The 18,277-nt window shown below is 38.6% G+C and overlaps 1 protein-coding gene across 44 annotated transcripts in view; it reads right to left on the bottom strand.

Annotated features, from left to right (window-relative positions):
• rims2a (regulating synaptic membrane exocytosis 2a) overlaps nucleotides 1–18,277 on the bottom strand; it is a 161,687-nt gene that overhangs the window by 16,779 nt on the left and 126,631 nt on the right. For 29 of the 44 annotated variants that reach the window (XM_017309469.2, XM_017309459.2, XM_008431821.3 and 26 more), the window contains 4 exons: nucleotides 18,095–18,195; nucleotides 13,101–13,267; nucleotides 12,391–12,618; nucleotides 3,897–4,114 (listed from right to left, as the gene is read on the bottom strand). The exons of 11 other annotated variants lie outside the window; for them this stretch is intronic. In XM_017309469.2, the coding sequence (XP_017164958.2) occupies nucleotides 3,897–4,114; nucleotides 12,391–12,618; nucleotides 13,101–13,267; nucleotides 18,095–18,195 (714 nt within the window). Of the gene's footprint in view, nucleotides 1–3,896; nucleotides 4,142–12,390; nucleotides 12,619–13,100; nucleotides 13,268–18,094; nucleotides 18,196–18,277 lie in introns of all 44 variants that reach the window. 4 more of the 44 variants (XM_017309471.2, XM_008431854.3, XM_008431853.3 and 1 more) reach the window with 2 other exon arrangements.

Genomic DNA, 18,277 nt, shown 5'->3' with positions numbered 1-18,277 from the left:
GTTTAAAGGTCCAAAACTATCAGTGGTGTTAGCAAAAGAGAACTGGGACAACGAGGAACAGCAAAGTTTGTCACTTTTCCTAACAATGTGATTTAGTCTTTCTAAACACTTTGTATTGCCTTGTTGTTGAAAATGTGCTATATGAATAAAATTACCTTTACCTAAGCAATTCCTGATTAGCGATAACATTTCTTGTGTCTGTGTATAGAAAAACATTATCTCTTGGCAGACAGCTGTTTCAATTATGCTACTAAATACGTTTTTCATGAAGTGATGAGAAAAAAGCTGTTGTTTTAAAATCAGTCTAAATAGTGTTAAAAATCTATTTTAAAATCCAGCGCTTGTTGCAACCCCCCCCCCCAAAAAAAAAAACCAAAGCCAGAAAAGCTTCCAGTTAGTCATGCTGTAGTTTGTACAACAAAAAAGCCTCACACAATAATAGTAATTCTATTCATAACTTCATTGTAAAGATTTTTCCATCAACATGGTTTCTTACAGAAACACAAAATATATTTATATTTACAATATATATTTATTTATACCAACTCAATGTAGGTATAAATAAATATAAAAATAATATGTCTTAACAGGACAAACGGAACAAAATCAAATCCAGAAATCCATTCCTCAATCATGTTTGGTATAAATGCTACACTTGATATTAAAATGATACATTTCACTTCAGTTAAGTTTATAATATCAAATGGTAAAAGCTACCTGGCATGTTGTATTGAGTCAATGAATTTACTGCAATCCCTCATCCTGAGAAAGCACATGGCGACAGTGGCAACAGATAATCCTTTAACCAGCTTATCGCATTACTGTCTACTGCACTCTGCGAGCACATGGTGTCACCTAGAGATGACGTTTAAACTGCCTTATATTAATATAATTAATATATAAGGGGATCGATGAATTTACGACGGTGCATCAAAGGGTAAAGGTGATCATTATTTATGCTAAACTTAGGACAAATACATGGAAAAGTCAGAAATACTGCGACATGAAGTCACCGTCTTCATTAGCATCTACTTTACTACAGTGCATCTATATACAGTTATTATATTGACTTTTAGAGAAAATAAGTCAGTTTCTCGTTATGAACGAAAAGTTATTTAAACTAAACAATAACTGTAAAATAACCCAAACACTAAGACCTACAGAAGATGACATTTCCAAGGCATATTTGGAGATTAAAACATAAATAAATAATAATAATAATAATAATAATAATAATAATAATAATAATAATAATAATAATAATAATAATAATAATAATGTACAACTGATCTGTGACACTGCAGTCTGTAATTTTATTGACTCTTTTATGCAATAAATTCAAGTTAAATGAGCTAATTTTCCCCTATGGACCAGCAAGGTTTGATTAATGATAAATCATTAAGTAATTTATCTACTTAATGACTCAGAATCAACTTGAACTGATCAAACATGCAGACAGATTACACACACAGACGGCGTATCGATGAAGAACTTTCATTTCAAAAACGGTGACCAGCATGTAAGATTCGATACCCGGAGTTTTCACAGCACAGACACAAACCCAGTTATTATCACCAACACTACATACAAACAGGATTATCACGTCATTAGCTCTAAAGACGTCTGAAGTGCTTGAAATAACCAAACATCATCCTCTCTGCAAGCATCGCAGCTGGAATTTGTCCAGCAGGCCGTGAGGTGAGTCAGTGACGACACTGTGAACCACCGAACAACATCAGCTAACCTTTTCATCCAGCTACCAGGTAGCATCGAGTCGTCTATGTAACATACATATTCCAACAACCTGACCTGCCAGAGTAACAGATTCCTCGACCTGTTCTGTGATCAATTTTGTCTTACAACTGCTGGGTATTTTTCTCTCTCTGTTTTTAAATAAACTACCTAAACTGCAAAGTTCACAAGCGCTGGATAAACTACTTGTATGTTCTGTTTTTATTTTCCATGTTGTCACCTTCCTCAAAAAAAATTGACAAATGTCTTTTTTTTCCCCCCCCAAAAAAATGATTTAGGTGACCAAAAAATAATCAAAAACACTTTGGTAAAAAAATTACTTTGATCATTAGTTTTGGAAGGTGACGACGTTTAAATACCTCAGAGACAAAGAAATATAATTTCATATAAAATGTGGCCAATAGCACGACAGCACCTACATACGTGGAGTTTAGTCCAATCAGCGACTCCGACACATTCAGCCATTGAATGGAATACTAAAAACTTTGGTACAGATCATTCAAGAACGATTGAAACGAATCTTGGTATCTGATGGAGGATACCTTAAAATGCATAAATATGTGCTTTATCTGCTTCAAACAAGAAATTTGCAATCAGCATCAAAGTCAAGTTTTTCCCCCCACAAAAAACAAAAAAACCCCAAAGCAAATCAAACAAGCAGTCCAGAGCTGCAAAATGCGTACTTGATGTTCCAGGTGATCACAGAGAACCACGTCCATTAAACTAAGTTGTGTATGTGGAAGCTGGATTCATGCTGCCTCACTGAACTGCTCAAACCTCACCGGCAAACACTGCTGGGTAAAAAAAAACAACAAAAAAAAAACACCGTGTTTTGAATGCACCAATGAAGTGGAAGCCGAGTCACTCAGAACAAGTAGGACGAAGGGCAACCTGGACATGTTCCTGTTAAAACTGATCTGAGTCACTCTGAGGGACCGAGATGCGCTCTCTGATGCGCTCTCTCCATCCTGTGTGCCGAGAAGGAACCCAGTGAAATATTGATAGCTCTGGGAGATTCATTTAGCAGGGAGAGGGGGATGTGTCCACGTGCGTTTTTGTTGACTCTGAAATCTGCTTGAAAAAAGAAGAGGCCTGTTGGTGACCGCTGCTAAACCGTTGGCAGGTGACAATTAAAGTTGTCTCTTAGCTGCTCGTCAGAAACAACGCGTTTGAGAACTTGAAAACCGCTACAATAAAACTGATGAGATTACCAAGTTTTTTTACCCAGAGAGAAAAGGCCATGTGCCGTTTACTTCATGAGACGGGGAACAGCGCCGTGCCACGTGAGCGCTGCGCCTCGCTGTCTCGCTCATCCTTCCTCTCTGCACGCAGGCGACTCATCTCGCCATCCATCTATCATGCTCCCCTGGTAAATCTGAATAAAGAGCGCCACTGTGTAGAAGTAATTGTCAAAAATCTTGCCACGGTGGAGGGGCATTACTTTTCGCAGCAGTCACACAGGGAGATGAGCTGCATAAATACTAAGAAAGATCCCTGCGAGACTTTATGTTAACCTCAGCGGAGCATCTGGTTGCAACTCTCCCTGCAAAATGATCTATTGTAAATTATTGCTGAAGGCTTTTAAATAAAGACTTGCAAAGTCAGGTATTGCATCTAATCCGATTAAGAAAAGGTGCATTTCTGTAGAAAAATCTAAGCACCCATATCCATAAATGTACATGGAAACTAAGAAACAACAATCTGGATGTGGTCACATATTGCACCTCAAAATATTTTCCACTGGTGAACAATGAAAATCTCTCCCACCCCCCAAAAAAGAGCACCAAAAATAAAGAAAAGCAATAAGCGGTTTTATTAGGAAAGAGTAAAAAAACACTGAAGGAAGGAGAGGGAAAGCAGATCTGGAGAGGCTCAATAAATTAGAGGATTATCATTGTAAAATAAGAAAACCGCATCCAGGACAACATTCACCTAGAAGGGAAGAGAGAAACCTTGAAAGTAAAACACGGAGTGGTTAGACGTTACGCTCCTTAATCGCACCAAAGCCCTGGGAATGAAAAAGTGGAGGAAACAAAAGAACTTAAAAAGGAGTAAATGAGATTCATCACAGACAAAGACACACAAATAAGCAAACAGAATGCAGTACGACCGGACAGAAGGGTTAGTGGAAGTGAGCTCCCTACCTGTTTGGCTGAGCTGCGAGGTGCTCCGGCTCTTGCGCGACATGCCAACCATGGCCTGCATTTTGGCACCAATGCTGGAGCGCCTCTTCTTGTCGTCGGTGCCTACCGTGCCGACCGCCGTGTCCGACTGACTGCCGTCCGTCTTCTCCAGGTTGCACATGTCACCGCTGATGCTTGTGCTCTTGGTCATATTCACCCCACCGGATGTGCCCATCTGCCTGTTTTTCATTTTGGATGCAAAGTCACTGTCAGCCACCGCCATTGACACGGCAACGCAGGGACGGGGGAAGGGGGGGAGGGCGGGGGTGAGGGCGAAGACAAAAGGAGGGACAGGAGAACGGAAGACAGAGGAGAAGATGTGGAAGGACAGGTGAGGGGAGGAGAAGATGGAGGTGGGAAGAGTGGAGGATGGGACAAGGTGTGGGGTGAGAAGGAGAGAAGGACAGAGTTCAGGTATAGAGATTCATGACTTACAGGATAGTTAAGGACTTCAGGAGACGCTGTTGCACATTCCACTGATTTTACATGCAATAAAAACCAACTACGACTGCATCTCCTGCTTCCAAACCTGAATCTGAAAGTGCAAGTCTATTGCAAAATGAACGAATCGGCAGGTTTAATCGCGATGCTTTTGTTTTTACATGGAACAACGTGGCTGACTTATCCCCCGCAAAGTGAACACTAAGCACAGAAGACAAGTTGCCTTTCCTCAGCTGAACTATTCTGCTGCTCTTCTCGTTGGGAATAATGTAGGCCAGAGTCCAAATTAAAGTCTTATTTTAGCTCTGCCAGTAAAATTATCTTTAAGAGACAAATTACATTCTGGATCATGTGCTCTTAATAAGATGAGGTCCATGTAACTCCCCCAGGGTACCGTTCATTAATTAATTACTGACCTCTGTCACGTAACGGGATTATGGAGACAATTTATGGAGAGACATGCTGTTGAACATCTAGGAAGTGATTTTATTACCTGTTTCTGACGGGTTTTTTAAACATCAGGCCTCATGATGTCGAGGTTTCTATGTGATAAAGTTTATGAGGTTAAGCGCCTCGTTGGTTTGAGCGAATCCCAAATCCACTCGATATTTGTAAAATGATCTCAGTGCGATTGAAATGTTTACCATCTTATTCTATCTTTTTAAGTATAAAACTCTACTTGTTATTATTACCTAATGTGTTTATGAAAGCTGATGCATCTCACACAAAGCTTAAAATGGTTTTACTCGATGCTTCCACTGTCAGTTTTGGTTCTGTCAGAATTCAAACATTTATTGGGAATTGTGGGAGTGAAGCTTTAAACCAGACGTCAAGCATCTCAACTCGTGTCACTGTAGCAGGCCAATCGGCTTCAGGGGACGGTTTAATGCAAATGTGCTGCTTCACAAACATGACACAGTAATAATGCTGCCTCTTTCATTTATCAAGTACAGAGCAGAAGAAAATTATTCACCCACAAGTTTCAATGTAGTTTATTGATGTTTAATTTTACTGACCAGCACCAGCAAGTGCATACTGGGAAGTTGAAGGAAGGTGATACATTGGTTGAATATTTTTTAACCAACAGAAACCTGAAGTGTGTGATATTTTTATATGACATTATTATTATCCTCTGTCTCATTTCTTTTGCATGTTTTCTTGCAGGATTGCTCCATTAATTCAACTCTGACCAGCTTCTGAGTCCTTGCTGAATGAATCCCTACAGCATGATGCTGCCACCACCATGTTTCATTAGGGGGATGATATGTTAAAGGGACAATACTGTGGATTTTCCAGGCACATAGCACCATTTTGTAGCATAATCAAGAAGCTGTTGCCGTCAGCTGTTATAAAAATGTTACATATATCAAAATTTACTTTGTAATTTATTGTCTTGAAATTGGGCCTCTGTCTCTCTAAAAGCTCCTGCTCTTTCTGAAACTCAGCCTTCAGGAAGTCAACACAACATTGCTCCTCTATTAAACCTTTAACCACATTTTTACCAGCGTTGCACTGAGAAGTAGCTCCTATAATGAGCTCGTCTTCTTTTCAACTCACAATTGTCCTATTTTTTCAAATAAAGTGCAAATTATAAAAATTTTTGCTGCAAGTTGACAAAACGCAAAAAATTGCTAAAATATAAAAACTTTCAAAAAAATTTCTCTTAAATGCATCAAAAGTAAAATTCATAATAAAGACACACAGATTACAGAACGTCCAGGTTACTGATGGACTCTGGACTTGACGCCTGAGTAAACGGAGCAGCCCGCTCCGGCAGAACCTCGTCTCTTTACTGTCTCACCCGTCTCTGAACAGGTTCCGGCCCAGAGTCACACACACACACACACGCACACACACATACGCTTTATAAGTGTGTCTGCGTAGAAAAGTGGGACTCTCCAGGGATTCCTGTTGTTGGGCTGTGGCACCAGAGAACAGTGTGTTCCTCATCATGCAGATTGCTCACCAGGCCTTTTCATCTAGGCCAAGATGTTCCCCGGCCAAACAAAGCGTGGCGTTATGATTTCTGTTTCCTACAGACAGACAGACCGGCCTGCTGTACATAAATGTGGGTAAGCCAACATTAGAAAATCTTGCTCTAAGATTTAAAGACAAAAAATTATTAGAAACATATCAGTTTGTAGATAACTTTTTGCAGGTGATTTTTTTTTTGTCCGTTGAACAACAATAATTGATTTGTGGAAGGCATTTACTCATAAAATGCAAATCTTTCATGATTTTTTTTGCCGTTCCAAACAGCAAAAAGTAGTCTTCCTCTTTACCTCACATAAGAGACAAATTACTATTAAGCTGATGTATTAAATCTAAGAAAAACTAGGATTTTACATGTGGTTTAAAAATTCTTCTGGGATGTTTCATTAGTCCTGAAGAACAGTGAAAACGGCATTAGCTAGAAGTGTCAGGCGCACATTAGTTTCTCTCTGCAGGGGAAGAAAAGCTCTTGGTCTGAGAACAAATAGAGTTGATCACAGAGAACAGGCGTGTTTAATGTGCAGAAGACACACTAAGTGACCTTAATACACAAATCATGAGTCATCTGTAAATGCAGCTTGTGGCTTGTGGAAATCTATACGTCACCTGACTGAACCTTTCTGGTTTTTCCTCGACACTGATAGCAGAGTGCTAAGCTAGCTTCACGTTGGGATGTCATGGAATTGTTTTTCTTCTTTTTTTTTTTTTACCTGGTTATTAGCTTTCGAAGTGTTCCGAGCTTCTAAAGCAGGATATTTAGGATTTATCTGCGTGAAATTAGCTGGAACAAAAGTTAAACGTGGTACGAGCCACAGAATCAAAGAGTCGTATCAAAACAGGGAGCAGATGACTGAGCATGAAAACAGCAGGACGACTGAGAATGAAAACAGCAGGACGTCCACAGAGGTGAGCTCAGTGTGGCCTGTGGATGTATGTGATGAGTTAGATACGGTGAAGACCAGAATTATTCATACATTTAGGTTGAAATTCTTTATCTTTTTTTTTTTACAAACATGTTTGTTCTGATTGAGAATCTGTACAGGCAGTTAAAGATTCGACTGAAACGAACGAGGCTTTTCTTGCAACATGTGGTTAGTAATTATAAGACAAGTTTGACCACAGAAATATCAACAAAGACGTTGATATGATTATTGAAAAAGGTAAACATAATTATCAACATGCATTATTTTTAAGAAAATGAAAAAATGAAACGGGCACTGATATTCATTTTATGTTTCTTATGATTTTTTCTAACAGAAACAAGCTTTTTGGTTGATGAAAATCGATCATCATTTTGGGAGGCATTGTATTTTAGCTAAGGTTTACCCAGAGAATAAGTCATTTTATGTCAACCCTGAAGCATCCAGTGCTGCATAACTCTTAGTAGTTCTACGATTGAAAGTTAAAAGAAAGCAGCTGATCAACATAAACTGCTTCTACTTTACAGTTACATCATTAAAATAATGTGGTGATATTTTACACTGATATTTTGAAACAGAATGTTCTCATTCTGTTCAGGTCATTCACCTCGAAACAATGAATCCAAGTGTGACTGGATTAATGTTAAGAAGTGATTTTCCTCTCAATAAAGGACCTCAAAATATTTTCAATTTTTTTTTAATGACTATTAGTTGTTTTATTGCATTTTTAGACTCATGGAATCAGTCATTTTAATTCTTTTCTTGAGAAAACAAAACTTACTCAAATAAAAAGAAAGCTGTTATTGTTTTAAATCAGTTTAGAGATAAAACGACATGGTGTCAAAAAGTAAAACAAACTGATCAGAGAAGTGACTATTCCCTAAACCTACTGCTCAGTTCCAGTACCAGTCATACAGTTCACCAAAGGAAGGAGAGCCAGAGACATCTCATAAGATGACTGTGTATCATTTCTCCTGATTAGATGCCATAAAGCACTGTTATATCCAAACAATCATTAAACAATGATTGCTGCAACTTAGCAACCACATGTTTTACAACTCCACCTGAACAAGCTTACAAATGATTAAGTTAATTAGGATTTCATTTGACTTGATGTGCTGATATTACTTGTTGTTAAGATATCATGCAGATTGTTTTTATGAACTCTGCTAAACACTATTTGGTATAATGGCTGATTTATCCATCGCATTCACATCCACATGGAAATTCTTGGTGTGTTTTTTTTGGTGCAGTGACTTACAGGCAGGTGTGGCAGCTTACAAAAGTATTCATACGTCTTCAACTTTTTTGCGTTGTGTCCAGTTATGGTCACAAATTTCAATGCATTTCAGTGGGATTATGACGGAGCAACGCAGTTAATAAATGAAAGGAAAGCAAAACTTAATTTTAAAACTCTTTCCCCCACAACAGAGGTTTGCAGCCTGGCTCCGGAGCCTCAGGCGGCTCATTGGACCTTCCACACTGCTGCTCCTAATAACTTTGGCTAAAAATGAAAAAAGAACCAGCTCCTATCTTTAAACTTAGATATACTGCCAAATGCAGGTTTTTCAGTTTATTCCTGCAAGATTTGCGTTGAATTTCCATAAAGCATGAAACAAAAAGTTCTGGTAAAATTATTTCAGATCTGATTTTCTTGTCATCAGGTTGGAATCTGTGTGCTTTTTATTTATTTATTCATTTTTTTACATCATAATCTGTTCCACAGAAGAAAATAAATCCATCCTCTTTCTGCTAAATTGCATCTTCATGTGTTTTTAATCCCAAAACTATAAATAAAATTGTGTTTCCTTAAAAATGACGTCAAGTTTGTCTAAAATTATAACTTGTCTTTTTCAAAAAGTCATGTGAAATTCTAAACGGGTTTTATTTGGCTTCTTTACGATGTAAAGGTCGCAGTCTGGTAAATCTGAAAGGTGTGGTGTGCATTTTAATGCAAACCTCTTTAAATAGAGGCCCCTAAATAAAATCCACAGCAATCCAATCAAAAGGTACCTAAAAGGAGTCCATTCACATCCGAGTGACCTACATACATGATACTGAAAACTGATCCTGACCACCAGCAGGCTGCAGGAACGCTTTTCCGTCCGCAGAAACACAGAAGCTAATCAGAGTGAATGGAAATATACATGAAGCTAAATATAAGACAACCTTAGAAGAAAACCTGTTAGAAGATGCAAAAGAGTGGAGACTGAGGTGGAAGTTGACTTTCAGGAGAATATTGACCTGAGGTAAGTAAGCCTATTTCAAGAATAAATCTGCTTAATGGAACCATTGCAATTTTGAAAAAAAACTCTTGCTTTTTGATAAAAACTTGATGTGTTTTTTTGACCGTATCAAAATTAGTTTGTTCCACAAAACGGGAAGGGAAACACTCTTTTCACGTCACACGGGTCAAATGATCAACAATCGGATGTTGCCGCTGGCTCAAACCACGAAGAAGACAAACAACAGGAAGTGGTTGGAGGATGACGGAGCAGCATGTTTTTTAACGACTTATTGGAACAAATTACTCGCGTGTGATTTTAATCCTGTTTCCTATTAAACAGAAATAGTATTTTATGTTTTTGTTTTTTTTACATTAGCAGGATATTGACAAAGTTTTGCCCACATCAGAGTTTTTGCTTACAGAGTTCAGACACAAATCTAATTGGGAGTCAGTGGTAAGACATGAAAATTGCAGTTTACACTCAGTCCAGTCTGGTTGAATCTCAGCTATTTTGTGAAGTAGAACTGGAATAATTTCAGACAGACTTCTAACGGCTTGCAGCAGTGAAAGGCAGATCTGAGGAGGGCTGAATACAAAAATACATGTCAGGAAACAATTGACCTTTTTTTCCTTTTACTTCAAAATAATGGTCTGCTTTGTGTTTATGCCACATAAAATAATAGCAACGTGACAAAATGTGAAAAGGTCTAATGGGTAGGAGTACTTTGGCCAGGAACTGTAGGCACACTGCAGCCGTCATATAAGAACCGATCACACAGTGGAAATAGTCATCAGGTCAAAATCAGAACCAGTTCCTTCTCTAAAAGTGCATCCATTCGGTAACTTGCAACATTTTAACGTAAACCGTTCATGGCGTGTCGAGTGAGTCTGAGCAGAAAAGGTGCAGAGAGACAAACATCAAGTGATGAATGCGATCTGACAGACAACACATGGATGCAACATCGAAACACAGAGCAGCACGAACAGCAAAGCAAAGTCTGTAAGTCTTCATGTTCTTTGCTTCAATCTGCAAACTAAATCCTCCTGCTGAAGCGCTAAACAAAAAAAAAAAAAAACAACATCCAGAAACAATCTACACATCTGCAGATGCTTTCAGGTTTGCTCTAAGAATGAGTTTTCCTGATGGAAGCGACTGTACGCCCTGCTGTAACGTTAACCGCACATGGCATTAATCCCAGCGTGATTTCTCTGCCTACCAAGGGGGCAGCTCTAATATCGGAGAGTGAGGCAGTAACCTGGATCCTGCTGTGAATTTAATTTGATGGCGAAGCGTCTTATTAGCAGCACAAGCTAAGCTTTTTTCCTGCTCTGGGATTCGGAATCCGTTTTCTCCTGACATACTTTTCACAATTGCTATTCTGAAAGCGTTGGCACTGAAGACATCGCCTCTCTCTCTCTCTCTCTCTCTCTCTCTCTCTCTCTCTCTCTCTCTCTCTCTCTCTTGTGGCCGCACTAAAACGGTGCCAATTTACATTTAATTTCAGCATGTAACAACCTAATCTCTATGCACCAGTTTGAAATGAAAGCGATAGCTTTGTTCGGTTCTGCACGTGTTCCAGGTGAAAGTGCAATAAGTCCGTCACGTTTTTCCACCAAAAATTAGAATTATAATTTGAGGCTGTTGACGTGTTGCCTAGCAAAAGTGAACTATATAAGGTACTAAAAAAAAAAAAAAAAAACTAGTTTCAAGAACAACAGCTGAGAAGCTTTCAGATAAAATAAGTAATTAAAGGATCATTAGCTTTGCTGTTTTTTGTTTCTAGGTTTTGCGTTTTCTTTATCTGGGTCTTTTCTGTTGCCTGTTATTTACCGTGATTGTTTTCAGGGCACAGATCCCATCTCTGGTTGCTACGTTACCATCTGCTCTCCCTTCTCCATAAACTCATCACCTGACACTTGGATAATAAACCGTCCTCTCATACACAGTTATTGGCACTCCTAGTAAAGATGTATTAACAGTGTTTAGGTTCGTAATCTCAGGTCAAAAATGTTAAAAAACATAATCCAACCATTAAGTACATTTACACAGTGGGGAGAAACCATGTTTGTTTTATACAAGGAAAACCAAACAATGTTTAAATTTATGATTAATTTTTTACTGATTGGATATTTAACATTTAATGGTCTGAGTATTAAGAAACATATTAGTAATCCATTATTTCCAATTTAACCACAGCGTACAGCTAATACAAGAGATAAGTTCACTGTTTGTTTCAAACAATTATTCTTATAATATGTTTAAATTGATGGTTGTTGTTTTTTTTGGTGAGATCATGCTGCAGCAACAATTGATCCATTTATTTGATATTTATTTTTAGAACCACATTTGTACTAGAGGTGCCAAAAAACATAGCTGGTAAAGAACAGACTTTTTTTGGTTGTATTTACCCAGAATGCAGTGCGCATTCTGGGTAAAAGCTTCCTGCTTTCGGAGCGGTCTCCGGTCCACTCGACTTGAACCGCACCGAAGTTCACTTCAACCGAACTGAGACCTAGATTTTTACGTCCGCATCAGAGTTTGATTGTGTGTTTACACCAACCTGACCTTCCAATCAAACAAACTGGAGTCTGATTAAAGCAAACTAAACAGGACTGGTGTGAATGCACCCTATATAGCTTATAGTCTTGCTAAACCAACGATTTCAGGAAGGTAAGTTGTTTCTTCTTTTCTTTGCCACACATTCTCTCTATCAAGTGGAAATGCTCCACTTTGAAAGTATTAGTAGGGACATCGGGGCCACAGTCACCATGTTGGGATCGGGGTGTACAGTTACAGGAACATGGAGACGTTAGTAGGCCAGAGGGGCTGCAGGTGCAGTAGCTACCTTTAACTAGGCCACTGCACATGTATTACCTGAGGTTAGTGTCTGAGGCACTCCTTTGGTGCAAGTCCTCTTCTTTATCCATCAAATACTCCTGAAGCTCCTGGTCTCTGTCTATCTTACTGCCTGACTCTGTGCTCTCACCCTGACATCTCTCCGTTTTACCAGCCTCCCTTCCCCTGTCTCCAGCCTCATCTTCCTCCTGCACCTCTCCTAACTGCTCATCCACTTCCCATGAATGCCTTCTCGCTTGCAACGGGCTGAAAACGGAGACAGATGCGAAGACAACAGCAACACATGCAAAGCAGAAAGAAAATCAAAGATAGCATGAACAACATAACAACAACAAGAGATCCAGAGATGCAGTGCAGTGAAGAAAGCAAAAATGATTGAAGACAAAAAAAAGAAAAAAGAAAGACCAAGCTTAGAGCAAAACACCATGCAAATGAATTTGGTTTCAGTCGGATTTGAGACAAGATCAAAAGATTTGGTGTAATTTCGTAACACTTTTGGGTCACAGACTGCGCCACAGCTTGACTAAGCAAAGTTCAAGAAGTTTGATTCTTGTGTCCTAAAAATGGAGAGCTTTGAAAAAAACGCTGTATAAATGAGTCAATATCTCTTTTTGAGTTCAAATAGGTTCAACAGAAAAAAAAACACTTTCCCATTCCTGACTAACAACTTTACAAGGGTATAAAAATAGGACAGTGATTTGGTCTCGCTAACGTGGGCGTGAGCCTACCGGATCTTGCGGTTTCCCTGCGGCCGTTCTGATTGGACAGACATGTAGCTAGTGCTGCTGAACCGAGAGGCGCTGCTGGTTCTCGACACAGCGGACACGTCGCTCACATCGCTGTCCGATGACTTGGCTGACAAGTTGTCGGAGCCCCGCAGGTCTCTGCCTGAGCGCTGCACATAAAGGACAACAGATCATAAAAGGTATTTCATTAAAGCAAGGCATTTGGCGAATATTTACAAATGACAAACTAGCATTAGCAAAAAAAAATGAAAAATTATGATTGGAACGTGCCAGTAATTTAACACGTAAACAATGAATCCGTTACATGTTAAAACAGAGTCATTTAGGTAAATATTAAGTTATTTCATATTTACAGTCAATCATGGAGTCATTTCAAACAGTAGCTCAAACAAAACTTAACATTTAAGTTAAGTTAAATGTTAACTTAAATGTTAACATTTAACATTTAAGTCATTTAACATTTAACAACTTAAACTTAACATTTAAGTTGTCAGCTACACCAATCAGCTTGTCTACAGCTGTTAGCTCCGCCTACTGACCGCTAATGCTGAGAGATAAAATAAACTCAGTACGATTCAGCACACGTTTAATAAATAAACATGTACAATGAATACAAATATGCTTTGCAGTGTAAACCAGTCATTTATACTAATTGAATCACTAAATGTTCCATGTTTCAGGTCAGTTAGAATCACCAAAAATGTTTCTCTTTGCTAAACGCTTCAATAGTTATAGAAAATTTTTAAAAACTTTCTTCAAAATCAGAAGTTTACATACATTTATTGTTGTGTTTTGTAGAATTTTTGGCCAAGTTATTCAGTTTCACAAACTCCTAGCAGTAGTTTGGTTCATCTCTCCTGACAGAAGCAGTGAATTATTCACATCTGTGCCCAAGCTTTACGTATAGAAATGTCACTTCAATATTTTTCATAATATTCATTTGATTGCGATGTAATCACCAAAAAAAAACCCACACACACAGCTCATTGCATCCACGTATTTCCATTTTAGTTTCATCACATCATGAATCTCCCCAAAGCTCAGCGTCTTTGTCCTGAAGAGCATTTACAATCAGGAATCTGGCTTTTGGAGTATTGACTTCTTCCTCTCTGAGTGGCTCTTGAGAAAACGGGAGCCGATTCTAATACAGACGATGAGCCTCGCTCTATTCACACAGCGTCTTCACAAGATCTTTTGGTTTTGTTCTGGAGTATGAAGGTGGAAACTGGCTTGACGCATGTCTGTCCCTTGGTATTCTGGCTGATTTTCATTGAGTTCTTCGTCGTCATCCAGTCGATCACACACGGCAGAAGTACGCCATGTGTGAGACGTGCCTCCATTTAACTCAAACATATATGAATGGACCCATCACAAGCTCATGGAGCCACGACATCGTCATCATCACCTGAAATATAGCAACTGTAAACTTCCAACTTTGAAGAAAGTCACAAAAGTATTTCTATTTGTTCTTGCATTTAGAAAAGGGAAACTGCTAAAAAGTAAAGAAAAAACAACGGACAATAATGGAAAAATTATATTTTCTGTTTTGTTGAAAGTATTGCATACATGAGTATTTATTTAATGACTTATTGATTTATGGGTTGATTTCGATGTGTTGTTTTGTCCTTTTATCATCAACTGACTGTGTGAATCTGCAGCCTTTTTGTTTTTATTGTCATTAAAATAGAAAGAAAATACAAAGTTTGTGCTCCAGGGAGAACACTGAAAAGTGTAGCAGCCTTGCAGTTTGAAAGTTTAGAACATATTTACACTTCTAGCTCTGCACCATAAGCACTGCGCCTCTCGCTCCCAGCTGCAGACATTCAGCTCAGCGTTCTGTGTGAGCTATAAATAGACAGCAGCAAGGTTGAAGAAACCTTTTCATAGACTAAGTCAGAGGCAGGTTTTTGAAAAAGTGCAGATTTGACTTTTTCCACAATCTGAGTAAGCAGAATCTAAACTAATAAGAGACAAAAAAAGTAGTAATTCATGGTATGCTAGAGCGACAGAATGTTTTGGATTACATGAAATACCTATTTTTGTTCAATTGCTCCTAATGACATTTACACAGGGTTTGTGGTATTACTGTTTATTTTCTATCCAATAAAATAGTAAAACAAAACCAGCAGTCATTAACTGGCTAATAGAGAATACTTTGATTACGCCACGGCTTTCTTGGAAGCTGGTCTGGAATGACATGCAGCCGGTTTGAATCGAGCCGTGTTTATATTGTTCAGGCTCTGTTTACTGTAAGGGTGGCTGAGCTGAGTGTTACAGTAACTGCTCTGTTCAGAGCACTTGCCCAATAGAGTCCAGCTTACTAGCAGGAAGGCCACTGTTCTGTCAATGGGAGCTCTAGGAAAGCAAATACACAACAGACAAGAACGACTTGCACCCGAATCGGCTTTTTATAGACTTGCGTTAGCATGCGGCTTCTCTAGGTTCAATAGTTTTCATAGCACCGGCTTAAAAGGAGAGCAGAGTCAGAGTCTATGTCTTGGCTGCAGTGAGACAGCAGGCCAAGTTCCCTAAAAGTCTCCGGAGCCTTTTCCAGAGCAGAAAGGCAAACATCTGATTATGGAAATAGCTGGTGTCACATTCCCAAAAATGATAAGAGGAAGCTCTGGTTGTGTAAACTTGTATTTTTCCATCCCTGATTCCAAACTGATGTATTAAACATCAAAGGGTTTTTGTTTGCTTTCAGTCAAACGCACGCAGAGCTACAAAGGTGTATTTAGCACATTGCTCTAAGTTAGTCAAAGCAATCCACATAAATAATATGCTGTAAGAATCTGTTCATGAACCACATGAAATTATTGATAATGTTCGAAAGTCTTTACATTTTGCCATATTGCAACCGGAAAATTCAACTAATTTTATTGGGATTTTATGTGAAGAACAACACAAAGGAAGAAAAATAATTACTTTAAAAAAACTCACAAATCAAAAACCTGAAAAGTGTGGCCTACCCATCCTGACTACCAGGAAAAAAAATATTGTCCAATCACCATTTTTTTAAAATTCCACAATCTTTGTAAGGTAATTAGAATACTGAAAACATTTTTTCTGGAAAAAAAGTTTTTAATTTTTGAAATATGAACCCCATACATTTGAAATTGAACCTTGATGGCAACCAGTTTGTCCCAAAGAAAATATCCAAACATCAACATAAGAATGAATTTCACATTGACAAAACTGAGCACCGTTGCCTAGCAAGAAGGTTCTGGGTTCGATTCCTGGCCCAGGGTCTTTCTGCATAGAGTTTGCATGTTCTCCCTGTGCATGGTGGGTTCTCTCCGGGTTCTCCGGTTTCCTCCTACAGTCCAAAAACATGACTGTCAGGTTAATTGGGTTCTCCAAATTGTCCCTAGGTGTGAGTGTGCATGGTTGTTTGTCTCTGTGTTGCCCTGCGACAGATTGGAAACCTGTCCAGGGTGACTCCGCCTCTCGCCGGGAACGTTAGCTGAAGATAGGCACCAGCAACCCTCCCAAACCCACTACGGGACAAGGGTGTTTAGAAAATGGATGGATGGATGGATGGATGGGCGAATGGGTGGATGAATGGATGGATGAATGGGTGGATGGATACAGAAAAAACAGAAAAATAATTACAAATGTCCACTACAGAGGACAATTTTTAAACTTTTAAATACTACGATAAAATACATCCATCCATTTTCTTTACACCCTTGTCCCTAACAGGGTCGGGAGGGTTGCTGGTGCCTCTCCAGCTAACGTTCCGGGCGAGAGGCGGGGTCACCCTGGACAGGTCGCCAGTCTGTCGCAGATAGACAATAAAATACAGTCAAAATAATTCATAGAATGTTTTAATATGCTGCTAAGAGACTTATTTAGAATATGCCAACAAAATTTTAAACAAAAATTTGCACAATAAAAAGTTTTATGCACTTACTTTGTCTCTCCCCATAAAATGTGCTTGTACTGAGGAACGTCATTTTTATGAATGAGAAAAAGGAAGGTACAAAAGCCCCACCCCTTCACATGTGGCATCATTGAAAAGCCCTAAATGTCCTCTCTAGATACCAATAGGAATTAATTCAGTAGAATGCAGAGGGTGGGAGATATGCAAGTTTAGAAATGTCCTCTACAGTCTCAACAAGCTTTGTAGATCCAAACATTTTTTACTTTCCCTCCTGCTAAAAAAATGTGCCAATAACTGTGAGTTAACTATGGACATCATAAGATTAATCACAAATAAATGCTTAATTTATTAATTTATTATATACGCAGCTCTGGAAAAATGAAGAGATCACTTTAAATGATCAGTTTGTCTGATTTTACTTCTTAGAGGTAAAATGAACATTGTTCTTTTATTCTACGAACTCCTGAAAGCATGTCTGCGAAATTCCAAGAAGAAATCGCAGAAAATGAGAAATGGTCAAAATAACAAAAAAAGATGCATAGCTTTCAGACCTCAAATAATGCAAAGAAAACAAATTCATAATCATTTAGAAAAAAAATGCAAACATTTTCACTCAGAAAGAGATTAATATTTGGTGGAATAACCAGGAGGTTTTCAAAAGGGTTCAGTGCAGTGGCCTCTTCATTCCTTTTCCAGAGCTGTATATGTATTTATACACTCCTTTATGTGTGATCATGCAAAGTATCATATTGTGTTTAATCAATGAAAATTAGTATAAAATACTTTGACGTTTGTGGCTGTAATGTGAAAAAATATATTTTTAAAAAGTTCAAAGGGTTAATATTTATTATTCAACTTATTCAAGATATGTGGAAAAAAAAAATCAACAGGAACTAAAATATTTTTGTGTCTTAAACAAAAATGTTCTATAGAGACATGGACTAAACAATGAGCATGTTTGAATGTAGCTAAGTGGGTTAGCGTCATGCTCGACAGCTTCCAGTGCTCGCCACACTGTGTGGCCGTTGGAATGAATGAGAAGCAGACACAAAGTGGATGTTTCCTGGAGTCCAGCGTCTGGCTGTGTCTGTACCTTGTGGTAGTCTTGTTCCAGTCTGGAGTCGGAGCTGGCTCCCTGTTTGTACATGTTCAACTTCAGTTTCATCTGCCTGGTCTTCTCCTCCATGTCCATACCTGAGCACAGAGACACATCCTGGTCAGACAGGAAGTTGCACTGAAGGGGAAAGGGGTCGGGTGAAAGGTCGTTCTGCCGTGG

The sequence above is a fragment of the Poecilia reticulata genome, chromosome 16, assembly GCF_904066995.2.
Source record: "Poecilia reticulata chromosome 16, P_reticulata-male-v2, whole genome shotgun sequence".
NCBI lineage: Eukaryota > Metazoa > Chordata > Actinopteri > Cyprinodontiformes > Poeciliidae > Poecilia > Poecilia reticulata.
The sequence above is the reverse complement of the archived record's forward strand: the minus strand, read 5'-3'. Positions and strand labels throughout refer to the sequence as shown.